At 54.0% G+C, this 27,757-nt stretch overlaps 1 protein-coding gene across 3 annotated transcripts; it reads left to right on the top strand.

The window, feature by feature from the left end:
• The first annotated feature begins 267 nt into the window (after positions 1–267).
• Positions 268–27,757, top strand: GPR68 (G protein-coupled receptor 68). Of its 3 annotated transcripts, none has more exons than XM_089908120.1 (2): positions 268–508; positions 24,397–27,757. In XM_089908120.1, the coding sequence occupies exon 2, from the start codon at positions 24,495–24,497 to the stop codon at positions 25,608–25,610; it is 1,116 nt and encodes a 371-aa protein (XP_089764246.1). In that variant the 5' UTR covers positions 268–508; positions 24,397–24,494; the 3' UTR covers positions 25,611–27,757. The 3 variants fall into 3 exon arrangements, with proteins under 3 accessions (XP_089764246.1, XP_030617795.1, XP_022431985.1); XM_030761935.2 differs by lacking the exon at positions 268–508 and adding an exon at positions 14,399–20,384; XM_022576277.3 differs by lacking the exon at positions 268–508 and adding an exon at positions 20,411–21,938.

The following is a 27,757-nucleotide window of genomic DNA, read 5'->3' as shown; positions in this document are numbered from 1 at the left end:
AGGGAGGGAAGGGAGGTCCTGGCAGGCCCGGGAAGAGGTGGGGGTCATGGCAGGACTCAGAAATGTCCTCCCCTTTCCAAGCTCTGCCTTTTGGGCCCAGCCCACTGAGGTCAAATTCACCGAGTCACGAGACAAACCGGCCACCTGCTTCCCCACCTCCCCTCCCCGCAAGAGACCCCAAATAAGCAGGTGGAGAAGAAGCCTCCGGGCCCCTCCGTGTTCCCCACGGGAGAGCAATGGCCCTTCGGAGCCCTTCTGGAAGCCGCACCCCGCCCAAGCCGCTGGGTCCGCCGCGAGCCTCCGCCCCTTCCTCCGTCTCCAGGTGGCGGCGCGGCGGGGGGGCGAGCTGGAGCGGGAGCCGGCGCGCAGGCCGAGCGCGCCACGCCCCCGCCGGTCCGTGGTCCCTGCCGCCGCCGCTCCGCCGTCCTTCCCTCCCGTCCGCCGGCGTCGGGCTCAGCCGGGCCGGACGGAGCCGCGGCCTGGCCTCCGGCACCGGGACCCGAGAGAGGTGAGTGCGCCGGGCGGCTCGGGTGGGGCCTGGACAGCTCGCGGGCGGCGCAGGGGACCACCGACCTTCAGCAAGGCCGGGCCCGCCCCCTCCTGGGACAGAAGATTCCAAATCCAGTCTCGGATAAAGGCCTCTGGGGGGAGTGGAGAGGGGGAAGGGCCGGGAGGGAGGTCCCTGTCATTCCAGGGTACAAATTGATGGTGCTTTGGGGTCCCCCTCGCAGTGGGTGTGCCGCAAGGGTGGCTTTTGGGGCGCTGCGGGCCAGAGGGGGCTGCCCTGCCCTGCCCAGGGCCCCTGGAGGCGGATCTGCAAGTCCAACACCGTCCAGATCCCCTGGGGACGTGCCCTGCCCCTGGGTACCTGCAGGCAGGTCCAGGGGAGAGCACTGGGGGAGAAGCCCAAAGACCTAGTCCCAGGCTGGGCGCTTTCCCGAGGGGGAGGAGGGTAGGGGGACTCCTATCTACTGAACGCCTGCTGGTGCCTAACTGTGTCAGATGATCCCTCCATCCATTCTAGACTTTAGCAAATGGGCCCTCAGCTCCGCGGTCGTCTCAGGTGGAGGGAGCTGTCTCTGCCCAGACAGCTCACACTATAGCTGGGGAGACAGACTGTAATTCAAGAAGTAAATGGGGGGAGGTCCGCCTTGCTTCTCCTTCTTGCCCCAAAAGACTAAGCTGACTGAGGGAGCACCTGCCCCCAGCAGTACAGCCCTGGACTAGTTAGCAACCCCCACACCCCCGCCATCAGTGCTCACAAGGGCCCCTTCTGTATCCACACACCAGTCACTAGGAGGATTCCCAGGATACCTGCTAGTCCCCTTGCAGGTTTCAGTTGAGGAGTCATCTCTTCCAGGAAGGCTACCCTGACTGCCCTGCTCTTGATCAGGTGCTTTTGTATGTTGGACTCCCACAGTGTGGCTCCTCCTGCCACATCATCCTCCAATCACAGCTGTTATCAGAGTATTGTAATTGCTGTGTCAATCCCAGCTTTCCCTTCTAAATCAGAGTTTCAAAACCTCAGCCATTCAAGTTCCATTTTATTATATGCATGATGTTTTTCTATGAATATTTTACTTTGGAGACTGGGTTGCTGCAGAACTTCTATTCAGGGAATAGAAACTTGAAACTTGCCATCACTATTTTCCGATCTCCCCTGTGCTCCTCAACAGCTTCTTGGGCAGAGTCCATCACTTGTTTTGGTACCTTGGATACAAACCCTGATACCTCAGAATGACCCCTGGGGTCCCCAACTGAAGACAAAGAGGGTCTAAGAACCCACATTCTAAAGAGAGGTCAAGGCTCAAGGCCCCTCCTTCTCCACTCCTCCAGGGCCTGGCTGCCTCGGTGTGTTGGGGACGGGAGGGAGAGGGACAGGAGTTTGTGTCCCATGATGCAGCTTTCCACCACTGAGATCCTCTTGCCCTGGGTCATCTCTTCTCACTGTCTAGCCTGCGCTGGCCCTGCTGCCCCCTGTGTGGCTCCTCAGGGGCACAAGGCAGAGTTCCTCAGAGGTTCCTTGCTGGCCAGCTCCTGCCCCCATCGGACAGCCCTCCTGGGAGCTGTCAGCTCTTTCCTCCTCATCCACTCAGCCACATAACCCTGTGTGACAGTTGCAGGGCGTGTAGGTCACTCACTGTCCACTGGCTGCCTCCTGTCTCTCTCCAGGTTGCTTTTCTTCCTGTCCAGAAAGGCACACTGAGCCGATTAGCACATCCCTTGCCTAAGCAGGCCCTGTCCCCTGGGCTCCTCTCCCTGCAGCAGCCGCCCACCCCGCAGCTCTAGGAGAATTCTCCTGCAGAATCTCATAGCCAGTCGGTGCGCACCTCAGATCCCAATTCCCCCTCCCCCCTCCCCAGTACTGAGCGTGTGTGTGTGTGTGTGTGTGTGTGTGTGTGTGTGTGTGTGTGTGTTGGGGGTGGGGATTAGAATGGGGAGGTCCTGAAGGAGTGGTCAGACCCATCACTGAGGGACGCTGCCTTCAACTGGACCCCAGTGGTCAACTCCAGGGCAAGAGGAAGAACCCCCAACTCATGGTTCTAATATGCTTAAATACACTTATTTTTAATAAAATTTTAATAGAAATTGTGATCTACTCCCAGAAGTGGAAAATCAGTGCCCCCTGCCACAAAAGGAAGGTAATTAAACAAATAAAAACAAGGAAAACCAAGCCGTGGTATGAAACTTTAATTAGCACCTGTTGCCTGCAGAATATGCCTGAGGCTGGCTCTCTTGGTTACAAAGGGAGATTAGCAAGAATTAAAGTGGTGCTTGAGACATAATGGCACCCACCTGAGACTTTATCCTTAGTGTGATAAAATGGATTAGGACAGAATTGGACTGGGAATAACAAACTTTTATGGCTAAACTCCTATCAGTCAGCACCTGCTGAGTGCAGAGCACCACACAGAGCCCAAAGCAATAAAGAACAAACCTTCAGTTCATCCTGTGATGAAGGGTCACTTCCTCCAGGAAGCCCACCCTGATGCGCCCCTTTGTACAAGCCATACCTCCTGCTGTAAGGCTTTTCGTGTTTTATTATAATGGCATATTGGCTTCCATCAGGTCTGTCTCACTCACTTCACTGTCCAGGTACCCCCTGCAGGGCCTGGAGCACAGGTGTTGAATGAACAGATGAATGAATAATGAATGAATAACTAGGCTGACCTCCTTGACTTTGGTCCCACGGTGCTGCTTCCAGTAATGCCTTACCTTCCTCCTCCTCCTCGCTGTCCAAACCCCACACCCTCCATCCTTCAAGGCCCTGCTGAGGGTTCAGCTTCTCCAGGAGGCCTTGTTCAACCCACTGAGCCTGCCCTGAGCTCTCTTGCCCCTGAATAGTCCCTCCCTGGCTGTGCCTATGCCCAGGGGACATTCGGTTCCAGGGTCCAGTGTGTCCCCACACATCCAGAAGGAAAGCAGTATGGGTGACACCACAGGTACTCAATAACTACCGTGGAGTGACTCAACAGAGTGCCTCCTTCAAGGATGCGGCTGTGTTGGGTCTCGGCAGCTGTATTGAGTTCCCTGTTGCTGCTGTAACAAACTACCACAAACTCAGAGGCTTCCGACAACACAAGTTGATTATCTTACAATTCTGGAGGTCAGAAATGGGATTCCTGGTTGAGTTCCTCTGTGGAGGCTGTAGGAGAAAATCCATTTCATTGCCTCTTTCACCTTCTAGAAGCCGCCTACATTTCTTGGCTCAGGGCCAACTTCCATCTTCAAAGCCAACAATGGCTGGTGTCTCTCACCCTACATCATCCTGACGCTCTCCTTCATCTGCCTCCATCTTTCACCCTTGTGATGACATTGGGCCCACCTGGATAGCCCAGGATAATCTCCCCATCTCCAGATCCTTCATCACATCTGCAAAGTCCCTTTTCCCATGTAAGGCAACATATTTACAGGTTCCAAGGATTAGGACATGGGCATCCTTGACAGAGGCCACTGTTCTGGCTACCACAACAGCTGTCCTGTGGTAGTCTGAGGGCACTGTGGCTGGTGGTATAATAACAATAGCTGACATTTACCGAGCCCTGCGCTGTGCCAAGAACTGTTGGGAGCACATTACACAACATTCTGTGAGGTAGGTGCCATTCTTATCAGCCTCACTTCACAGATGAGGCCCTAAGAGGTTAAATAACTTTGCAAGTGGCAGAGCTGGGGTTTGAACCCAGGCTGTCTGGCTCCAAGGAACATCTCCTAATTTTGAGGCTACACGGCTTCTCTGGCACCATTATACCCCCAGGACACTAGCCAACAGCCCGGGAGCAGGCCAGGCAAGTTCTGAAGCCCAACACAGAGGGAGAATTTTCGCCAAGATTTTCTGGGTGAGACCCCATATAGGCTACGAATTGTTTGCCAGTCGTCTCTCATTTCAGCCCTTTCTCACCATCCTACCACCCACACCCCATCAGAGGCACCTGAGCTTATCCAGGGAAGCTGAAGGGAGCTTCCAAGTGTTCCTTTTAGGGGCTCTGGACAAGTAAGTCTGGAAGAGTTCAGGGAATCTGAGCCGGAGGGGCACACATAAGGCTTCCGCAGGCACTGGATGAAGAGGGTGTCCTAACATTTAGTGAGCACCCACTAAAGGCAGGCATAGTTGTAAGAGATTTATTCTTATTAACTCATTTAATACAACAACCCTGTGAGGTACTGTTATCCCCATTTCACAGATCAGGAAACTGAGGCACAGAGAGGTCATGTGACTTTCTGAGGTCACACAGCCAGTGTGAAGAGCCACAATTTGATCCATTCTCCATAAGCAAGAGAACGAAGGAAGAGGCTGGTCAACCCCAGCCTGGCCTGGCACACCCGACTTCGGTCAGCCAAACCCTCTTTTGTGCCTTCCCAGCATAACCTACTGTCTTTGCACCTGCTAGGCTGGGCTCCTGCTTTCTGTGTCAACCAGATTTATATTTCATACTTACACCCATCTCCATTATTAACCCCATTTTCAAGAAGAAACTGAGCCTCCGAGAGGCTAACTTGCCAGAGCTCTTAACAACCAGAGCACAACAGATACGGGATTTGAACCCAGAGATTCAGATGCTACTGCATCTCCCAACTGCCTCAGCCTGAGAAGCCCAGCCTGAAGTCCTCCTCCAGGAGTCCGCAGCCTAGCCAGGAACACGACACAGGTTCCCCAGCTCTCCAGGTGTGTGTGCTCATGCTTCACCTGGACTTGAGCTCAGAGTTTCCTGCCTTTGGGTGTCCACCTTAGTCACACTCTGTCTGAGAGCCCACAGATTATCTGAGTGGGAGCGGAAACACTGTGGCGTTAGGTCAGTTGTCTGATTAATCCGCTCAGGCCCGAGCCTGCTGGAGTGTGGTTGATGCCAGAAAAGATAATTTTCAGAAAAACCAGCTCCTTGTTGCCTGAAACCATCGTGGGAGTTGCTTGACTCAGCAGTGGCAAGTATTTCTCAAAAAGAAAATTGTCCACCTGAATGAGGAACTAGGAAGCGCTCAGTGACAGGAAGTCCAGGACAGGGGAATCTGCTAGAGGAGGCCTGGGGCTGAGCGGTGCCAGAGATGAGCTGGCGCTGGAGCCGAGTGAGGAAGTAGGGACTCATTCCGTCGTTTGGGGGATAAGGAGAGATTTCCTGTGAGTCTGGCCAGCTGTGCTAATTGGAAGAATGAACCGGAAAAACAGTAGTGTTTTAAAGTAGATAATCCGTGTGCCTTGTGAAATATGCACACATCCTTCCATTAGTGTGAGTTCGCCGTGTAGATGCATCTGGCGACATCCACTTCTGCATCAGAGTCCCAGTGGGAAGCAGAGGCCACTCAGGTGGGGTGACTGGGGAGAGGTTAACACAGGGGTGGTTTTCAAGGGTGTGGGTAGGGTTAAGGGGATCAACACAGGACGGTGCAGCACCTCGGGACTAGCATCTCTGGGGAGCTGTTACTGTCCCCAGGCCTGGAGGAGGAAGGAGAGAGATTCCAACAGGAGGAGACGACTTCAGTAAAGAGAGGCAGCCAGCCGGAAGCAACACCGGCTGGGGGATAAATACACCCCCAGCCCCACTCCCCAGCCATCCTCTGATCCCAGTGAGTGCTTCCCCTTGGCCAAACCCAAAAGAAGCCGGAGGGCAAGGGCACCCTGTGATACAGTCAGTAGAGTAGGTGGAGAAGGGTGAAGGGTGGATCTGGGTGGGCCAATAAAAAGTCCTCCACACACTTCCAGCCTCAGGCAACAAGCTTCCATCCTTTCCATCAGCTGCCATTTCTGAGCTCCTGCTATGTGCCTCCTCAGGCTTGACACCGGTAAAATGCAAATGCCAAGACCAAAACCCCACAAGAGACTGGAAAAGAAGAAATGGACGTAATTGTCACTTGCGCCGGGTATGGAGAAATTCTGACCACGTCTCCAGAGCCCAGCCCAATGCGGGAGAGGATTTCTGTGGGCGAGAAAGACAGTTAGTGCAGCATTTCAAATCAGCATTCCATGAGCATGGGCCATAATTTACCATTCTCTAGGTCCCGAAAGGTTCTGGAAAACAATACATGCTTCATGTTAACTGAATAAGCTGTTTGTTGTTTATATGGCCAATGCCAGATTTCGTTACAAATTCTGCTGGCCCTGCCAAGGACTGGACATCTTGACACCAAGAGGCACAGCAAAGTCTAGCCAAAAGGTGACTTTGCAGGCAGTGCAATGAATCTCTTTGCTTCTCCAAATCTAGCATTTTCTTAGGAAGAACATAGCCAGAGATGCCAACGCTCTATTCCACAGGCCAATTCTGGATCTTTAAGTAAGTGGTATAGGTACCATGCTGTTCCGTCTCTAAAAAATGAAGTGTCAGTCAAAATAGAGTTTGTTTTAATTGAAGGCTGTTTAGACTGTGGAAGGTTCTAGATATGTTTGGACATCTGTAAACAGAGACTGAGGGCTAGAAAAAGAGAGGCAGGGAGAGAGGAACACCAAGTACTGCCACACGGCCCCAACTCCAGAGGCCACCACCTGATAGGTTACAATGTGTACGGGCCCACCCTTGGAACTGTGCAATATGGCATCCCTGGCAGGATTCACTTGGTAATAAACTTTCTACACGGCAGGCACTGTACCCCCTGAGAGTCCGAGTCCTGGATCTAGCAACTGATGACGGACTTCAACAGCCCGCTTCTCTCCGGGAGGGATAGGATGAGGCAGAACGTAATTGCTGCAGGAAGCAGCTTCGCGGGTGGGACTCCATTCAAGTCCTGGCTCAGACACTCAGAACTGAGTGGCCTTAGGCAATTCACTGAACCTCAGTTTCCTGATCTGCAAAATGCAGAGAATAAAACTGCAGTAAACATTCAAAAGATAAGAGCTATATTTAAAGGGGTATTTGGAGTGTATAATAATAACAGCTAACATCTGTTGAACGCTAATAAGTGCTGGGTGTTGAGCTAAGGGCTTTACTTGATTTAACTCATGCAATCATCTCAACCTCTTTTTTTTGTTTTAACGTCTTTATTGGAGTATAATTGCTTTACAATGGTGTGTTAGTTTCTGCTGTATAACAAAGTGAATCAGTTATACATATATCCCCATATCTCCTCCCTCTTGCGTCTCCCTCCCACCCTCCCTATCCCACCCCTCTAGGTGGACACAAAGCACCGAGCTGATCTCCCTATGCTATGTGGCTGCTTCCCACTAGCTATATTTCCTTGTCCCCATTTCACACACAAAGAACCTGGCACAGAGAAGTTAAGGGATTTGTCCAAGGTCACCCTACTGTCAGGTAGCAGAGCTGAAATTCAAACTCCGGAATTCAGGCACTCTGGATTTGGTCCAAGCCAAACTCTTAACAACTACTTTCAGTATGGCAATCTTTAAAAAGTATCTTTTGGGCTTCCCTGGTGGCGCAGTGGTTGAGAGTCCGCCTGCCGATGCAGGGGACACGGGTTCGTGTCCCGGTCCGGGAAGATCCCGCATGCCGCGGAGCGGCTGGGCCCGTGAGCCATGGCCGCTGAGCCTGCGCGTCCGGAGCCTGTGCTCCGCAACGGGAGAGGCCACGACAGTGAAAGGCCCGCGTACCGAAAAAAAAAAAAGTATCTGTGCATTTTTATGGCATGAATATAGTTAATCCAGAAAACTCCATTTATGAAGATTTTGCAAGGAGGAATTTCAAAATGAGGACCAGCAGAAGAGGCTGTTGCGGCCTGTGAGAAGAGCTCGCTGGGAGGTTGCTGGGCATGTGCCCAGCAGGAAAAGCAAAATGCCCTGCCTCCCCCTGCTCCCTCGGCCTCTCCTTCCAGGGTATCTTCTGCCCACCTGCCCACTGTCCATTTCCTTCCAGAGACTCACCTAGCAGCCCCATCACAAAGTGTGGAGCTTTGAGGTGCCCAGAAGAGTCAGCAGAAGGTGAGCCATCAATCTGCCTCTTTACCTTCCTACCTGCACTCCAGCCGCCCTCTAGCCCTAACCCCTGACGTCTGTCCTGACAACCAGCCACACAAGCTTCTGCAGACTCCTGCAGCACCCAGTCCCAGACACTCGCTTCGCAAACAGGAATAGGGCGCCTGGCTCTGAGCCCGGCACTGGACCCGGAATGAGGGTCCTGTAGAGGGGTAGCTGTGGGCCAGTGACCCCAGTGGGCAGTGCAGAGAATGCTGGGAAGGGAGCTAAGGGACCAGGGAGGGGGCTCAGCACGAATTGCCTGGGACGACCAAGAAGGCTTGTTAGGGGAGGTGACGTTCACGTCTTAAAACCGCGGCGAGAGTTCCGGAGATGGGGGCAGGAGGCCTTCTGAGTGGAGACGGACACAGGAGCTCAGGTCTGCAGGTGTGAAAGAAGATGCTGAGGGTAGAGCAAAGGGTGGCTTGGGCTAGGATGCAGGTGGTGATGAGGGCTCTGGACTCACCTGCTTGGGTTTGAATCTCATGGCCTCTACTTATTACCTGTGTGACCTTGGGCAGGTTACTTGACTTCTCTGTGCCTCATTCCCCCATGTGTAAAATGGGGATAATAATAGTATGCTGAGGATCAAATGAGTTCATGCGTTTAAGTGCTCAGAACAGTGCTTGGCACACAGTACGTACTCAGACACTCAGAGCTGTGACTATCGTTAGCGATTTTGTCTGTGAGCTTGTGGGGCAGAGGGCCCTAAAGCCTCCTTGCATTCTCAGCAAAACCGTTAGGAGGTCCCCTATGCTGTCCCTGGCCACCTCTGCTGCAGGCCCACTCAAGCCTTGGGAGGCACCCCAGCAGGGATCCAGGAGACAGCAAACCTAAGTGCAGACCCACCTCACTGCCCATCGCCCCCTCCCCCCACCCCCGGGCTCGGCACCGAGGTCCAGCAACGGGGAGAGGCGGAGAGAGGCCCTGACAGCAACAGGACACTGCATCTGCTGAGTGGCTACTGATGTGCTGGTGCTGGGGACACAGAGGTGAACGGTACCGAAAGGCCGCTTCACGGACTCTCCTTACCTAGAGGTTCTGATGTGGCTGGAGAAGGACCCTGGTCCTTTTGCAGACACGCCCAGAGTGAGCCCACACTGGCAGCTCCGGATCCTGTCCCCGGGACCCAGGAGAGCTGGACCTCCAAGCCGGGTCTGCGCCACTTTCAGCGGCTCTTCCTGGCCGGCGCCTAGCCTGTGGACTGTGGTCACCGCGAAAGGCAGGGCGCTGACGGGCAGGGCTGGGTGTGCCCGAGGGGGACGGGAGGAATGGGGGGAGGGGTCGGGAATCGGGACACATTGTGGCTCCGTGTTCCGAAGAGGAGGAGGGGAGTCTGGCCGGGAAGCGGGCCGCCAGCGTCCGCAGACCACCCTGGCCGGCAGCCCGAGGACGCGGTGTCCACCCCGCTGGCCGCGCGCCGGCCGTAGGAGGGACGCGGGCGACGCGCGGGGTGACTGCGGCCGGCGCCTCGGCCTCTCGTCGCGCAGGTACGTGCCCCCCCCCAACCCCAGGGCCAGTCTTCTTCCTCTCGCCACCGTGGTGCGGGCAGCGGCCGGCCCTGGTCCCCAGCATCCAGCTCCGCGCCTTCCCCCGCGCGGCCCCGCCAGCACGCGGCGACGGTGCGGGCACCCGGCCCCAGGTGCGGGCGGGGCGGGCGCCGGGAGCGGGCCCAGCAGGTGCGTGACGGCGGCGGGCAGGCGCGGCAGCGGCGAGGCGGCCGGGCGGGATGACTTCGCCTGCGGTTGCCGCCGGGTTTAGCAACCACCCACTTGGCTGGCACCGTGGCCACCTGGTAATTACTTCCCTTCCCCGCCCCCCCCAAAAAAGTCAGACAGCTAACTCTTCTCCTCCTAGAGCTCGAATGCACAGGTGATCCAGAGATGCCGTGTGGGCCAGGCTTTCCTTGCCCCAAATCTGCCCGGCCCCTCTCACACGAAGGGCAGCTCATTAGGCACACGGCGGGATTACAGGGGCCAGAATAAGACCCCCTGCCACCGGGGGAGGGGAAAGCTTCCGTGATTGGACAGAGGAGCGCGGGTGGGGTGGCTGGTTGGCAGCCCCCCCACCCTGCCCCCGCCCACCTGCAATCAAGCGGGCCCAGGTAATCCTGAAGCTGGAGAACAGACAACCGCGGGGAAAGCTCTTTGGGGTTTAGCGGTGGGCAGAGGAGAAAGCGCTGACTTGGAGCCAGAGGCTGTGTGGCTTTGGGCAGGTCACTTGCTGTGGCTGGGCCTCTGTTAAATGGAGATTAATACTGGCCACGCCACTTCACAGAGGGCTTGTGGGACAAAAGAGATGTGGGAATGGTCTGAAACTCTACAAAGCTGAGATGATATGGTTAGGTTTGGCTTCAACCCCCATGCCCACCAACACGCATAAGCTTCCGAAAGAAGGAATGAGGGAAAAGAATTCCTGAGCCTAACAGAGGAAGCACGGCTGGAGCAATGTGGTTGCTTTAGACTATATAGATTAGAGTATCTGTACTCGAGAGCCTAGTTCCAGAACCAGATGGCTTGGGTTCAAATCTGGACTCTAACACCTAGAGCTATTACCTTGGGCAAGTCACATACCCTCTTTTAAGCCTCAGTATCACCATCTGTGAAATGGGCATGATAATAGAGTATACCTCCTAGAGCATGAGATCATGCAGGTAAAGATCTTGCCCTAAAAGCCTTGCAGTGTCCCCTAAATATTAGTTCTGAGTATTCTTGTTATTACTATTATGTTGCACCCTTCTGGGTACAGGACACACTGTACGGAAAGAAGACTGGTCTAACAGCAAAGAGTGAAAAACAGAGTTTCATCTTTCCTATCTGGCTGCTCTCAAACAAGATGCCTTACCTCTCTGACCCTTAGTATCGCATGGGAAAAATGGAGACTATTACACTCATCTCACACAGTGTGATAAGCCCTCATGTGATTTTGGAGGAAAAAAAACCAACAAAACTTTTGTTCCAGTTATCTTTTGTTACATCACAAACCACTTCAAAAGATAGTAGCTTAAAATAGCTCAGCTGTTTTGCTCATGAATCTGCAATTTGGTCAGGGCTCCGTGGGGATAGCTTATCTCTACTTGCAGCATTAGCTGAGATGACCCAGCTGGGGCTGGAGGGTCTTTCTCCAAAATCACACACTCGTGTGGTAATCCAGTTGACCCTGGCTGGCAGCTGGGGCTGTCGCCCAGGGTCTAGGTTCTTCTCAATGTGGGCCTGTCTGAGGCTACTTGGGCTTCCTCACAGCATGGCACCTAGGTTTCAAGAGCAACTATCCCAAGAGACAGGAAGTAGGAGCTGCCAGTGTCTTTAGACCTGGACTCAGAAGCTGATACAGTGTGGCTTCCACTTTATTTTATTTGTCAGGTAGTCACAGAGCCCACCTAGGTTCAAGGGGAGGGGACTTATACCCCACCTCTCCATGAGAAGATTAGCAAAGAATTTCCAACCATCTTGAACCCACTACAACTCAAAAGCCTTTCCTTTTCCTTTTTTTTTTTTCTGGATGCCATGGTAACAAATTAATTAATCTTGGCAGGGGACATAGGTTTTCTCCTAGGAGAAGACCAGCAGAGATACAAATATCCATGGCTAGGGCCTTATCACAGAGCTTGTTTGGTCAGGATCAGTTTCTCTGGGTCTGATTCTGGACTGAGGGAGCAGGCGTGCAACATGGCAGCTCCTCTAGTGTCTGTTTTCTTGGAACCTCTGAGGCTTCAGTCATCAGCTCTGCCAACCCCATGCCTTTCAAACAAGAGGGAGAAGCCAGAGAGAGTAATTTGAATTCAGAAAACTAGATTTTAGCAGGTGGCCCAGGCTGAATGTAATGAGCATCTCTATAGCTCTTACTCACTGGGGAAGTCTGTTTCTCAAGAGGGTTGCTGCCCGGGTGTTTGGAGTGATTGCTGTCAGACATTATTCGGTTATTAATTGATAGGTTGGAAGCACTCTGGGGCTGGAGGCAGGAGGCTGGTGGGGGTGGCAGGTGGGGAGGGGGGTTGCCTTGGCAACCTTGGGGCCTGTGGTTGGTGCCCTGGCCTCAGAGCAGGAAGGATGCCCCAGACAGCTCAGACCTTCTCAGACAGACTACAGAGTCTCCAAAGAGATACCACAGTCTGTCAGGCTTCTGCTGTAATGCATTTTCACATGTGGCCACCCACCCACATGCCCTCAGAGTCAACCCTCTTCCTGTTGCCTCATCCCATATCCTGACAGCCTCCCCCAGTTTGTTAGCTCCTAACTTCAATTTCAGCCACACGGGCCTTCCAGGCGGGCTGCAGAAAGCAATGGAGTTTAGATTCATTTCTTCATTCAAATGTTCAACACGTTTTTGTTGTGCATTTTGGGCCAAACCACCTTCTCTCCAACAGAGAACAAAATAGACCCAGCTCCTTCTTCCTCGTGGAGCTTACTGTCCGGAGGGGGAGATGGGCATCGACACACCATCATACAAATTTCCGTGCACTGCATTGAGAATTATTAAAATACAGTTAATTCAGAACTTGACTTGAATCCCAGCGCTGCCACTTGCCAGCCCGGTGACCCTTGGTCTCTTCGGTGGTAAAGCTGGGATAATAATAATTTCCCTGCAGGATTGCTGTGACGCACCATCAAGACAGCTTGTGGAAGCACAGTGCCTTGTACGTTGAGGTAGCTCACAGCATGTAAGCACCCACCCCTGTGCCCTAGTCCAGTGCCATTTGTCATTCGGATGTCACGGGCCACCTTCAGTCTGTATGAAGAGTCCTGGTCCCAGCTCCCTGGCCAGCTCGAGACTTCTGAGTGGTGAGGCCTTTGTGTTTGATCGCGCTGGCTGCCAAGATGGGAAGATGCAAGCAGAGGTCAGAGTGGTACAATGTGAGATGGACTCAGTCTGCCACTGCTGGCTTTGAAGATGGAAGGGGGCCACAAGCCAAGGAATGACAGAAACGTCTAGAAACCGGAAAAGGCAGGGAAATGGATTTCCCCCCATACCCTCCAGAAGAAATGGAAGCCTGCTGACACTTTGATTTTAGCCCAGCGAGACCCACTTTTGACGGCCAGACTGTAAGATAAGAAATGTGTGTTGTCTTACGCTGCTAAATGCTGTGGTAATTTGTTTCAGCAGCAACAGGAAACTAGTCAAGAGCCCTGTCTTTGGAGTCAAACAGCTCTGCAGTTTCCCTGCTGTGTGACCCCAGGCAAGATGCTGGCGCCCTCTGAGTCTCGTTGCCTTGCCTACAAAATAGGGTTGAGGTGGGGGTTAAAACAGGAAGCATTTGGAAGGCGCTCAGCACGTGCTCCCAAAATGGCAATGACTTTGCTCCCTGATCCCAAGTTGCTCCCACCTCTTCTCTGACGCCACTTGGGAGGGCAGCAGTGCCAGGTACTTTGGGAGGTTCTCTGCTGGTCCTCCTCTGGGTTTTTAAAGCCATCCTAATTCACACCTGGCCACTTTGGAACTTGCAACAATGCGCGCCTCGCATCGGCTCCTCTGACGGAGGTGTGTGCTGATGTGTAAGGCCTGGGAAGGCCAAGGCCCGCGTTCAATGCGCAAGTCAGTGAAGGTCCCTGCAGTCAAACAGCAGACGGCTCGTGATGGGCATTTCTTGTATTTGTCAGAGCCCTTTGGGAGCCCCCAAGGCCTTTACCCCAACTAGCCCCAAATCAGTAGAGTACCCATGGGGAATACAGTAGGACACCATAACAAACGTCCTACCAAGTTGGCCTGCCCATCCTTCACCCTGTCTAGGGAGACTCGGATGGTGGGGCAGGACCGTCTGGCCCGAGGGACTGGTATCATCACCAGCACCGCCGCCACCATCCCAGTTCATCCGAGTTTCTAGTCCTTCCTTCCTGTTTTAGATTAAAGAAAAAAACCTTAGCACCGAAGTAGAACACAGTAAGGGTGTTCTTTTCTCTTCCTGAGTGGGCATTTCACAGAGGGCCTGGGCTAGCCGATTCAATGTCAGCTTCATCTCTCCGTCAGCAGTTCCAAAGGCCAAATAGGAAGGGAGGTGGAGGGGGTCCCTGGGCCTGGGGAAAGGGGGGGACACAGTGCCATCAGAGGTTCCCACAGGTACAGATGCTGATGGTGTAGACAGCCTGTGTGTGCGAGTCCTGTTAGGCTGGGCCGCCCTGTACAGAGAACCAGGGGTGTGCTCTTTGGTCGGTGTGTCCTGGGGGTAGCCAGGCATTCACCACTGAACCCATCCTGCACTCCTCCCCGCACAGCTCCTGTCCTTTCATATGGCATCAGGGAGAGCCCACAGACTTCTACACTCGGAAACAGCTTCTGGGGCTTCCCTGGCGGTTCAGTGGTTAAGACTCCGCTCTTCCGCTGCAGGGGGCACGGGTTCGATCCCTGGTTGGGGAACTAAGTTCCCGCATGCCGCGCTGCACAGCCAAAAAAAAGAAAAAAGAGAAAATAGCCTCTATGTCTACAGGCACCACTGCATTGTAACAAGGCAGAGGCTTCTGGTGCAGCTGACAGAGGAGCATTTGCTTGAAGGCCCAGGCCCTGCAGAGGGGGATTTTTCCTGGGCCCCCTACCAAAACAGCCCCCCATCAGGACTGTAGTGATTCAGTCTCTGGAGGAGATGAAACCACAGATCACCCAACAAAATAGGGGCAATGCACATCCTCAGTGACCCCCACTCATGGTGGACGTTGGCTTCCTGGCTCTAGCAACGTTCCTACAGTCAGCTTCCAAGGGGACGCCTTGGAGGGAGGAGGTTAAGCCGAAATAGCGCCGCAGCCGATTTGGAGAATCACAGCTCTATCATTTAGCTGTAAGACCCTATCTAGAGCCTTTGCCCCTTTGGGCCTGAGTTTCCCCATCTGTAAAATGAGGCTGAGCCAGGTAACCTCCGGGGGTCCCGTCGGCCCTGCCGTGCTGAGGGAGTTTAGGAAAGAGTCCTGAGAGCCAGAAGACCCCATGAGGCCAGAGCCCCGTGCTGGCTCCCCGCTCTGGGCCACGCTGTTTAAAGACGCTGACGCTCGCCTTACTCACGACCCAGAGAATTCCTCTGATGCCGTAGCTCTGTTGGTCTGCAGAGCAGGATCCACCCGCCTCCACATCAGTGCTTCTCCTCCTGGCCGCCCTCTGGAATCGCCCAGAGAGCTTTTAAAAACACTGGCGCTGGCACCTTGTCTCCAGAGAGTGTGATTTAATTCATCTGGGGTGGGGCCTGGGCAATGGTGTTATTTTTTATAAGCTCCCCGGGTATTTGCTAATGTAGTTGTGACCCACTGACCCAGATGTTGGCTGCTAGCGGCTGAAGGGTGACTGCCCGGGGGTGGGAGTGGAAACAGCTTCCCCTGCCCCTGCTGATGTGCCATTGCTCTTGTGTCCATGGTACTTTCTAGTTATCTGAGTGTCAGCCTGTCTGGCTCAAGTCAGGATCCCTGGCTCAGGGGGTTCAACATCCTGTATCTCCTGGTGTCTTGTAGGTGCTCACGGGTGGTTGGATAGGAAGAATCAGGGTACCCTGCTCCTCCTGCATCCCCCAAGTCCCTGGGGTCCCTGCCCCTAGTTCAGGCTTTAGCATTTTCCGCAAGGTCTGGGGTGCGCGGGAAGGCAGGCCCGGGGTGCCTGGAGGGAGCTGTCCTGCCGCCCTCATCCTCTGGCTGGCAAGTGTTCCTCACAGCCACCCAGCCTGACACCAGATCTGAGTTCACATGATTCTGCCTCAGCTCAGGAATGGGCAGCCTCCAGCTGGGATTTTCTAGTCTGAGCTGGGAGGAGTGGCCGGCGGGAGATCGCAGGAGGGGGAGCTTGGGTCCTGGCTGCAGGGTCACCCGGCGGGGGGTCCGCCAGGGCTTGGCCAGGGGCGTTCAGTCTCCTCCCCGGGCCTCTGCGAGCCAGCGAGCACTGGGACGAAGCCGGCTCTTTGAGGTTTGAGGGCAGAGCTTTGCCGGGCGGGCAGAGAGGACCCAGATCCCCTGAGGCTGCTGCTCCCTCACCTGGCGGCAACCACAGTCCCCTTCCTGGGGTCCGGACCCTGAGCAGGCGGGGGTCAGTCCAGCTGTTTCTAAACAGGATCATGACCCATGAGCGGCTCCGGAAATCAATTTAGCAGCTCACGCCCTTAAGAAAAACAAAATAGAGTGGAATGATCAGAGTGCATGACAAGTGGTAGGGTAAGTACTGCTCTGGGTCTATGTGTGTCTGTGTGTGTGATGTCTCTTTGTGCTGGTTACAATGACAAGTGCATTCCTCACTGTGGTCTGTGGTCAAAAGAGCTCAAAGGCAGCGAGTTGGTGCCTAGAAGCCTGGGTTCTGGATTCAGATTCACCCCCACTTACTGTATGAACTTGAGCAACTAGGTTAGCCTCTCTGGGCTTCAGATTCTATGAAATGGGTTCACAGCGTCAGCCCCATCGACTCACAGCAACTTAGTGAGCCCAGATGGGCTTGAACTCTGAGACCGTTATGAGGGCTTTAGAAATGAGGTTGTGTCCTTGCTGTTGCTGGATTGAGGCTATTTAGGGGAAAGCTGGGGACTAAGGGGAACATGCAGCCTGATTCTACTCCCACCCCAGATGGAAACATCAACAGCCTCTGAAAAGGGTACTTTTAGGAAATGAAACAGCCCTGTTTAAAGCGTGTTTAAACACGCTGAGGAAACTCCCCAGCTCGGCGTGCTGGGGGTTCCCCTGAGCAGGGCCGCCCGGCCAGGGACTAACTGTGTGCGTGCCAGTGTGCCACGACCGGGAAGAGACGGGCGATAGATTAAACCACTGTTCATGTGGCAGCTGAACGGCACTGGCCACCTCTGCCTTCTGGTTTGGAATGTGCAGGCGGCTCCCAGCTTGAGTCAGAGGCCCTTCATGCCTTTGGGGAGCTTAACCGCTCTTGGGCGTTCCAGTCCTCGGAGGCCTCTGTGCTGACGGGCGTTTGTCTAACAGTCTTGCTCTTAGTGCTGTGCTGCTTCCTGTGTAGTCTCCCGGTTTCTTAGCTGGATGATAAAATGAGGTAGATGCAGCAGCTCTGTGTTTTGATTCTTTGCCCCGATCCCCTCCACCTTGGGGATCCCAGCCCCAGGCACACAGTAGGTTTTCCTCCATGGGTGGTGAGGAAATGGTTGACCTGCCAGGTGCAGGGGGCTGGCCCAGGCCCAAGCCTGGTGGCCTCGTGGTGGCATATGTATGGACTGGAGCCTGGCAAAGCCTGGAGGTGAGGGTGGTCACTCTGTAACAACTGTGATGAACAGAAAGATAGCGCGGTGTGAAGGAAAGCGTGGACCAGTCTGAGTTCAAAACCTGGCCTACGTCGTAGCTGTGGAATTGTTGCCGAAAGCTCAGCTTCTCCGCACACCAGAGCCGAATCGCATCTTGGAGACAGAGTTTCGGGTGAAGTAGAAAAGGATAGCTTTATTGCTTTGCCAGGCAAAGGGGGACCCTGGGCAGGGGGGAGGGTCCCACCTCGAAAAACTATGTGTTCCAATCCCAGAGGATCTGATGAAGGGTTTTATAACAATGGTTCAAGGGTGGGATCTCCGACAAGATTAGGGTGTGCTTAGGGCCTGCACTCCTTTAATCTTGTCTCAGGTGATTGGTCTCCTAATCTTGAGGAGCTTCTCTGGTCCCTTTTTTTTTTTTTTTTTTTGCGGTACGCGGGCCTCTCACTGTTGTGGCCTCTCCCGTTGCGAAGCACAGGCTCCGGAAGCGCAGGCTCAGCGGCCATGGCTCACGGGCCCAGCCGCTCCACGGCATGTGGGATCTTCCCGGGCTGGGGCACGAACCCGTGTCCCCTGCATCGGCAGGCGGACTCTCAACCACTGCGCCACCAGGGAAGCCCCTCTGGTCCCTTTAATTTTGTCTCAGGTGATTTCTTGGCTGCTTCTTCCTTGATTAGCAACTGTTCCAATCTGCCCTTTGGAACTCAGGGAAGGTCATGGAGGCTGGAGTCTTGCCTACAAGAAGCAGGGGACAAAAAAAAGGCCTCCATGCCTGGGAACCCTGCAGGGCCTCACTTGGTTTCAGAATCTTGAGCGGCCTCAGTTTCTTCATCTGTAAAATGGGTGCTGGTGAGACTAGTGTTGAGAGAGAGAATGAATGTGCAAAAACGTTCCTGGCATGTGGAGGCCTCTCACTCGGTATGGCTTGGCCCTTCCATCCCATCTACGTTTTTCCATTTATAGAACACTTTGCACCCACTGTGCCTTTGATTTGGGGGAGCAAGCTTTCTGTGGACAGCAGGTAGAGAAGGGACATTCCTGGCAAGATGTAGTTTCCATGGAGGGGTGCCTGTCCTCAGGGAGTGGATGAAGGGAGAGCTGGTTGTGATGAGGCCCGAGTGAAAAAGCAGGGCCCTCTGTGACCAGCTCAGGCAGCTTAAACAGATGCCAGGTGGCTGGAGAGGAGGTCACAGTGATTCCTCCCTCTCACTTTTCTGTTTCTATTAATAATATTTCCATTGTCCCAGCACCCAACCTCAAAACCCCCCACCCATCCATCCATCTTTTCATCCATCTATCTACCCATTGACCCATCCACCCACCCATTCGTCCATCTATCCACCTGTTCACTCATCCATCTATCCACCTACCCCCTCTTCCTTCCACTTATTCATCTTATTCATCCACCTACCCATCCATCCATCCACTCATCCACCCACCTACCTCTTCACACATCCATCCATCTAACAGATAATTTGAGGGAGATTATGAGGACCAAGCACTGAAGAACATCTCAGATTTGTCCCTGATTGTCCCCAGCTCCTTCTAATTAGTTGGCAGTTTCTACAGCTGTGTGTTGTTCCCTCTCTGGCCACGCCCTCCTCACACCTAGTTGTTTGTGCCAAGCTACTTTCAGTTCCACACAGGTGCCTGTTCTCTCTCTCTCTGGCATTTGGCCTGTTGCATGCTCTATTTCCACAGGCAGAAACTTCCCTCTTCCCTGGCTGCCCTTCCCGCTTCTTCTGGTCTTCGAGCAAAGTGCCGCTCAGGAAGGCTTTTCCAGCTGGGTTAGTTCACCTCCTATGAACTCCCTTAATGTCCTGTACTCTCCCTGGGAGCTAACCCTCTCTTTTCTTCTCCTGTCTCCCATGAGACTAAAAGCAACTTGAATTACGCCAGGGGCCAGTGTCTAGTACAGTGCCTTCCATATAATAATAGACACACTCAATAAGTATTTGCTGTAACAACGAATAAGTCAATGAGTGGATGGATGGATGGACAGATGGATGGATGATCGGAGAGCCATTGAAGGGTTTGAAGCAGAAGTGATTAGGTTAGGTTTTTGTTTTAGAGGATGGCTTTGAGGGTGGTGAGGCAGAGACAGGGAATCCCATAGGAGGCCGTGCGCTGATTCTGGGGAGGAAGTCTTGACCAAGCCAATCTGGGGCACTGGGGAGGGAGCTAAAGAGGAGGAGACGGATGTGGGAAGTATTTAGGAGTTGAAAATGGTATAACTGAGTAATCAAGTGGGTGCTGTGGACAAAGATGAGGGAGAAAGCTGAAGGCCAGCCATCCAATGTGAGTGACTGGGCAGGAGGAGATGCCACCTCCAAGAACAGACTAGTGGAGAAGATGAAAGCAGGGTGGGCCTCACAGAGCATGCCCTGTGCCGCGGAAGGAAGCTGGTTCTGTCAGCCTTCCACCTGGGGGTGGGGAGGACGTCTGGGAGGCATCAGAGTGTTGACGGCATTGAAATCACAGAGGCGATGCCGTGTGTGTGGAGGAGGTGTTTTCATCTAAACGTCGTATGTGTTTCTTCTTTGCCCTGCAGACTTGAGTATTTCCGACTTTGCTTGCAGGAATTCGCGTATCATCGGCCTGGGAAAGAGGAACCCGCAAACAGTCACACCAGCCCGCCTCACACATGCGTACACTCAGCCCTAGCCAACGATAGGCTTCGGCCAGGTGACTCTCAACAAATTCCTAAGACCTGACAGGACGTGTTTTCACTTTGGTTTCCTTTGCCAGATTTTGTTGGTGCCTGGGAGCCTGTGCTGATGAAGGAATTTTTATCTTCCTGTGGGTAGATTTTATGTGGACTGTGGAGAACCCGAGGTAAATTCAGAGACACGGACGTCCTGGGTGGGTGTCCCTGGGGGACCGCTCAAGTGTGGGCCTGGGATCCAGAGACAGGAGGGCTGGCAAGAGGAGGACGAACGGGGCCAAATTTTGACTCGCGGGGCTGTGCAAGAGTTTAGGGGTCACAGGCCTCAGCTGCCCCTTCGCCCCTTCCTCTCACCATCAAAACATATAAACAAAAACACAAAAAGCAAAAAACAAGAAAACACCCTTGTGCACTGTTGGTGGGAATGTAAAATGGTGCAGCCCGCTGTGGAAAACAGAATGCAGTTCCTCAAAAAAGTAAAAATAGAGCTGCCATATGATCCAGCAGTTCTACTTCTGGGTATATACCCAAAAGAACTGAAAGCAGGGACTCAAGTAGTATACCCATGTTCACAGCAGCATTATTCACGATAGCCAGAAGGTAGAAACAACCCAAATGTCCAATGGAAAAACAAAACTGCGGTCTATACATATAATGGAATATTATTGGGCCTTAAAAAGGAAGGAATTCTGATATATGCTACTACATGGATGAACCTTGAGGACGTTATGCTAAGTGAAATAAGCCAGCCACAAAAAGATAAATTCCGTGCGACTCCACTTATACGAGGTGCCTAGAGCAGTCAAATTCATAGAGACACAAAGTAGACTGGTGGCTGCCAAGGGCTCGGGGGAGGAGGGATGGGGAGTTAGTGTTTAATGAGTACAGATTTTCAGCTGGGGAAGCTGAAAAAGGTCTGGAGGTGGATGGTGGTGATGGCAGTACAGCAGTGTGAATGTGCTTAATGCCACTGAGCTGCGCGCTTAAACATGGTTAACATGGTAAATGTTATGTTATGTGTATCAAACCACAATTGAAAACAGCAACAAGAAGCACCTCCCTCCACCACCAACACTGACATCCGGGCCTGTAGGACTTCCCTGGTGGCGCAGTGGTTGAGAGTCCGCCTGCCGATGCAGGGAACACGGGTTCGTGCCCCCATCCGGGAAGATCCCACATGCCGCGGAGCGGCTGGGCCCGTGAGCCATGGCCTCTGAGCCTGCGTGTCCGGAGCCTGTGCCCTGCAACGGGAGAGGCCGCAGCGGTGAGAGGCCCGCATACCCCCACCCCCCAAAAAAAAAAATCCGGGCCTGTATCCTGGAGAGGATGGGGAGGTGAGCCCTCCTAGGAGTCCTCGTCTTCCAGGGACTGAGAGGGTTCAGGGAGGCTCAGGTGGGGACTAGACGTGGCAGGGAGGTGGGACTTGGAGAAAGGAGACCTGGATTCTAATGCCCATGCTTCCTTCCTTAGACTGGCTTTGGGCACGTCACTTCCCCTTTCAAACGTCAGTTTCCTCATCTGTAAAATGGGGAAGTGGCATTCACTTATTCATTCTAGAAGTACTCAGGAGTGCCTGTGGTGTGCCAGGCACTGTTCAAGGTGCACAAGGCCCTCTTGGAATTTACATCCTCGTGGAGGAGACAGATCATCAGCAAGCAGACAAGTAAATAACCAAGAAAAATCTCAGACCCGATGGGAGCTCTGCGGAGCCATGAAACAGGAAGGTGTGATGGTGATGGTGATGGGGGAGGGGCTGCTTTAGTGGGGTGGTCAGGGCGAGCCTCGCAAGGGGGTGTGTTTAAGCTGAGACCTGGTGGCAAAGGAACAGCCTTGAGGTGGAGGTGGAGGTGGGGAGAGGGCAGGGGGCAGCACTCCAGGAGAGACTGGAGCGAGGCCAGGCGACGAGGCCCAGAAAGCTGGCCAGTGAGGCTGGAGTGTGGTGGCAGCAGACAAGGTAGGGGGAGCTGGGGCCGGATCATGCTGGGTCTTGTAAGAGTCTGGGAGTTTTACCGTGGGTGTGATAACTCACTGTGAAACCGTCTCAGTGGGTTTTAAATGAGGAGGAGGAGGATCCAGTTTGTATTTTGGAAAGATTGCTGTGGCTGCCCGGGGGATAATGGTCAGAGGTGTGACTGGGAGCACTGGGGTGGGGGGAGGCTTGGCCACGGAGAGAGCCACAGGGAGTCCAGGTGAGAGGGGGCAGCTTTGGGCCAGACCCATCTCTCACCCATTTCAGAGACTCTTATGAAAGCCACAGGACCCTTTTCCAGGAAAAATGCACATACTTACATATTTACAAGTTTGAGCCTGTGATTTCGAGGGAGGTCCTCAAGTTTATCCTCCATGAACCCCAGGACTGGAACTGCTGGGCTGGAATATCTCTGGGCCCCTTCCCAGAAGGCTCTGCCACTTCCAGGCTGAGCCCGGGCTCTGGTGCCTACAGGGCCAGTCAGGAGCCAGCAGGAGGGAGGCTGCAGAGGGAGGGACCCTGGACAGCAGGTGATGAGACGTTGTTGGTTGTGGAAGGGGTTTCCCGTCTGGTCTGTGAGTCCCAGCTTGACTATGGTGAAGAGACAGCAAAGGGCAAGATTGATCTGCTAATACCACAAAACAACTTAATGCAGACCCCGTTCATTTGGAATTTGCAGCCAGATAGACGATGCATTCTCAAGGAGGGGTGAAAATTGGTTCTTAGGTGGGGTGAAAAAAATCTTAGATATTATAGTGGTTTGTCATCCTCAAAAGCCCATGATACATAAGCAGATATGAAATACATCTGGGTTATTCAAATTTCATGGGGGCAGGTGGTTAGGAAAAAAAATGTCAAAAAAGTCTCCTTGGAAGGATGATTACAAACAACAACAACAAAAAAGTTAATTTAGACACAGTGAGATTTTTCATCGGAGCCAGAAGTGTTAAATCAATAGAGCAGCTCAGTCCTTTCATTCTGATATATTAATTTATAAAGTAGGCCTACAACAAAAAATTTTTATTCTGTCTTGTTCAAATGTATTTGTATATATAACAATAGCATTTTCTTTGTTAAATTCTCAACAATGTGAACTTTTCACTAATGCGAGTAAGACTACCATCTTTGGGCTTCCCTGGTGACGCAGTGGTTGAGAGTCTGCCTGCCGATGCAGGGGACACGGGTTCGTGCCCTGGTCCGGGAAGATCCCACATGCCGCGGAGCGGCTGGGCCCGTGAGCCATGCCCACTGAGCCTGCGCATCCGGAGCCTGTGCTCCGCAACGGAAGAGGCCACGACAGTGAGGGGTCCACGTACCCCCCCCCAAAAAAAAACAAAAAAAAACCTACCATCTTTTATTCTGCCTCATTGCCTTTGGAAAAACAATGACATGCATTTTGACATATTCTATGTGGCCCTGATACTGACCCTGAGGGCAGGTGTCTTCACCCTCATTTTATTTATTTATTTACTTACTTATCGCCCTCGTGGCACGGCTTGCAGGATCTTCGTTCCCCAACCAGCTATTGAACCCAGGCTCCAGCAGTGAAAGAGACGAGTCCTAACCACTGGACTGCCAGGGAATTCCCATATCCCTGTTTTATGGATGAGGAAACTGAGTCTAAGAGAGTGTAAACGACTTGCACAGCCTGTGAGCAGCTGACCCTAGCCTGGTGCTCATGTCTGTCGGTGCCTGGCGCCCTGTGCTAGGTTCCCAATTCCACGGAGGTGAGGTAGCAGTGCCCTGCGGGAAGCTTAGCCTTTTTTCTTGCCAGAGCACAGCAGGATGTGGACCAGGCTGGGCCTCTATTGTGCTGTATGGAGAGGCCCCGAGGAGGGGCTGTGGCCTTACTGACCTGGTGCATCCCTGTGAGCAAGTAGGAAAAATGCGAATGGTACTGAATAAGAGAGTGGCTAGGGCCCTCACTGTTATGTGGGCTGGAATTGTTCTTCACCTTGAGCTTCCCTTGGAGCTTCCCTGGAGCCAGCTCCAGGCCTTGCTTGCTGCACCGAGGGACCAGGAAAGTAAATAAGGGACAGGAAGCCGGGGAAGGGGGATGGGGAGACATAAGTCACATTTCAGTTGAGTTGGAGTTGGTTGGCTGGATCACCTTCTAAATTACGTGAGGCACTTAGAAGAGTGCCTGACGTACAGTAGGTGCTATATAAATGTTGGCTCCTCTTATCCTAAGCCTTTCCACCTTTGACTTTCAGGGCCTTACCCATCACCAGTGAGGCCCGGCCTTTGCTACAGCTTGAACCACATCCTAGAAACAAGGTGGCGCTAGAGAGACTGGTGCATTCCTGAGCCCATGAGGGTTGAGGCCCCTCCAGGCCCAAAGATGGGGAACATCACCGGAGACAACGGCTCGCTGAGCTGTGCCATCGACCACACCATCCACCAGACGCTGGCGCCGGTGGTCTATGTCACGGTGCTGGTGGTGGGCTTCCCAGCCAACTGCCTGTCCCTCTACTTCGGCTACCTGCAGATCAAGGCCCGGAACGAGCTGGGCGTGTACCTGTGCAACCTGACAGTGGCCGACCTCTTCTACATTTGCTCGCTCCCCTTCTGGCTGCAGTACGTGCTACAGCACGACAACTGGTCCCACGGCGACCTGTCCTGCCAGCTGTGCGGCATCCTCCTGTACGAGAACATCTACATCAGCGTGGGCTTCCTCTGCTGCATCTCCATCGACCGCTACCTGGCCGTGGCCCATCCCTTCCGCTTCCATCAGTTCCGCACCCTGAAGGCTGCCGTGGGAGTCAGCGTGCTCATCTGGGCCAAAGAGCTGCTGACCAGCATCTACTTTCTCATGCACGAAGAGGTGGTGGAGGATGGGGACCGGCACCGCGTCTGCTTCGAGCACTACCCGCTCGAGCCCCGGCAGTGCGGCATCAACTACTACCGCTTCCTGGTGGGCTTCCTCTTCCCCATCTGCCTGCTACTGGCCTCGTACCGGGGCATCCTGCGGGCCGTGCGCCGCAGCCATGGCACCCAGAAGAGCCGCAAGGACCAGATCCAGCGGCTGGTGCTCAGCACCGTGGTCATCTTCCTGGCCTGCTTCCTGCCCTACCATGCGCTGCTGCTCGTGCGCAGCCTCTGGGAGTCCAGCTGCCACTTCGCCAAGGGCATCTTCAACGCCTACCACTTCTCCCTGCTCCTCACCAGCTTCAACTGCGTGGCCGACCCCGTGCTCTACTGCTTCGTCAGTGAGACCACGCACAGGGACCTGGCCCGCCTCCGTGGGGCCTGCCTGGCCTTCCTCACCTGCGCCAGCACTGGCCGGGCCCGGGAGGCCTACCCATTGGGTACCCCCGAGGCCCCAGGGAAGAGCGAGGAGCCCAACGTGCTGACGAAGCTCCACCCGGCCTTACAGACCTCTCAGCCACCCGGAGCGGGAGGGTCCCCAGCGGGCGGACTGGCCTAGCTGTGTCGCCCCATCACCCACGTGTGGGGCGAAGCAAGGCCTGAGCTTGCTCGACAGCTGCTGCCCACTTGGCCAAGGCAGGTGTCTCTTGCTGCTGGAGGGGACGATGGACCTGGGCCACGGGGCCCTGGGTCTGGGCCGCAGCACAACCTCTCTGGGTCCAGGGAACCTGCTGTGGCTGCCGAGTCCGACGGGGCTGCTTGTTGAGTGTGGGGATAAGCTCCGACAGTGCATGGGGGTCGTCTGCTGCCAGCTGGGCGGCTGGCGGGAGGAAGACCTGCTCACGTCCAGGAGGTTTTCAAAGAGAAGCTCGGGTGGGGGACGCAGGGTGTGAGGACATGGAGAGAGGGGCCTGGGAGATGAGAGTGGGTACCTGGGGGCACACCTGCCAGGGCCTTCCAATGCCGTTGTCACAGATGACACCAGTCCAGATGCACTGGTGTAACCGGGGGAGGTGACACACGAAAGTGTGCTGTCATCATTCATACGTGAGCCTCACTCCACGAAGGGGTGGGAAGGAAGATGAGTGGGCCCGGAGGTTGGATGAGGAGAAGGAATGTAGGGAGGGGTTTGGGGCACTGGGAGTGTGTGTTTGTGGGGGACAGTGGGGGAGTAACAGGTGGAGGAGGGGCACCAGATACAGCCAAGTCACAGTTTCACAGGCGAGGAGGGTTGAGCAGATTCCCCAAGCCCCAGGGCTGATGGAAAACAAATCCTAGGGCTCCCTGGGGCTCCATAGGGCGATGTCTGTGGTCCTTTAAAGTCAGCATTGAAGTTCAAGGGCCAGGACAGAGGCCTAAAGCAGTACGTCCAGCTGAGTTCCCTACACAGATTCGCCTCAATTCATCTTCTGTTTCTATCTGCCTTGAAGCACCAGACCCGGAAGCCTGCGACTTTGTGTGTGTGTGTGTGTGTGTGTGTGTGTGTGTCCACGGTTAAAATGCCAGGGTCTCCATGACAGCTCTGCCCCAAGCCACTGAGGCTAGGGTCATGTGACTGCTGGCAGTGTCCCCTGCCACACAGACTGGAGTGCCCAGCAGTCTCAGAGAGGAGCATGACATTCTCCCCAAGTTCTTAGAACAAAACAAACAACACGGAGATGCATGCTCTGTTACCGCTCAGCCCAAAGCCCCGGGCTGAAGCTCCACTGCGGTTTAAGTAGCCCCTGTGACAAGAAGAGGAGGGACCTTGGGCTCGCCTTGCCTCCTTGGTCCTTCAGCACTGCTCCTCTGCCAGATGCCCCACCCCACCCACCTGGAGAGTGACAGTAGGCCCACGGGCCACATGCAGACGAGGGTACTGACCACCGTCTCTTGTTCTGTCCTGGAAGGCTGGTGACGGGGCTCCTGCAACTTCGTGCCTGAGCATATTAAGCCTCTGCCTGGGGGATGTACCAAGGACCAGAGGAGCTTCTTGCTCCTCCAGGGACCTGCCCACCTTCTTAGAAATGCTAGCCCTTCAGATCTCCTGGTCGGTGGGCTGGAGCCAGTTCTGACTTCCCCCAAAGACCTGGGATTTGAGCTCTCACAGCTAAGAGGCTAGGTGGGCTCAAGCCCGGGGAGGGACCAGGGATGGGAAGATAGAAGCTGGCATCAGTAGAAGATTTCTGGAATCTGTTAAAGGGCTGCCAGGGAGAATAGTTTTTTCAATCTCTCTTCATGTCTCCCCTCCCCTCTCCCAGAAGTAGATTCACCCTGAGTTTCTTAACCCTCCCATCAGAGGTGTCCAAAGACTGATAGCCCAGGGTGGGTGTGCCCTAAGGAAGTGGGGTTCCAGGGCTTGCTCTAGCTCCTTCTGGATGGCCTTCCATAACCTGGGGAGGTTCTCTTCCCCTTCACGGAGGAGGAACTGACCAGGTCTGCAGGTAGCAAAAAAAAGGCCACCCAGCCCCAGACCAGGATTACAAGGGCAATGACACTGGTTGAGACCTCCATGCTTCCTCATTCCAAACTTCCTCCTGTTTTGATCTTGAACATGGACATTCCCATTGGGATAAACTGGCATGAGCTGAGGGCAGTTCCATTTACTATCAAGAGTTGTATTTTTGTATTGTCCTCTCTTTTATGCCAAGTATACATGTGTTGGACCATGCAATGGATTTATGTAGCAAACTTGAGTCTGCAAATAAAGCAAAGTAACCAGCCACA

The sequence above is a fragment of the Delphinapterus leucas genome, chromosome 2 (genome assembly GCF_059928025.1).
Source record: "Delphinapterus leucas isolate spDelLeu-1000000601 "Yukka" chromosome 2, BTC_Dleu_Yukka2, whole genome shotgun sequence".
NCBI lineage: Eukaryota > Metazoa > Chordata > Mammalia > Artiodactyla > Monodontidae > Delphinapterus > Delphinapterus leucas.
This window is presented reverse-complemented; position numbering and strand designations above follow the sequence as displayed.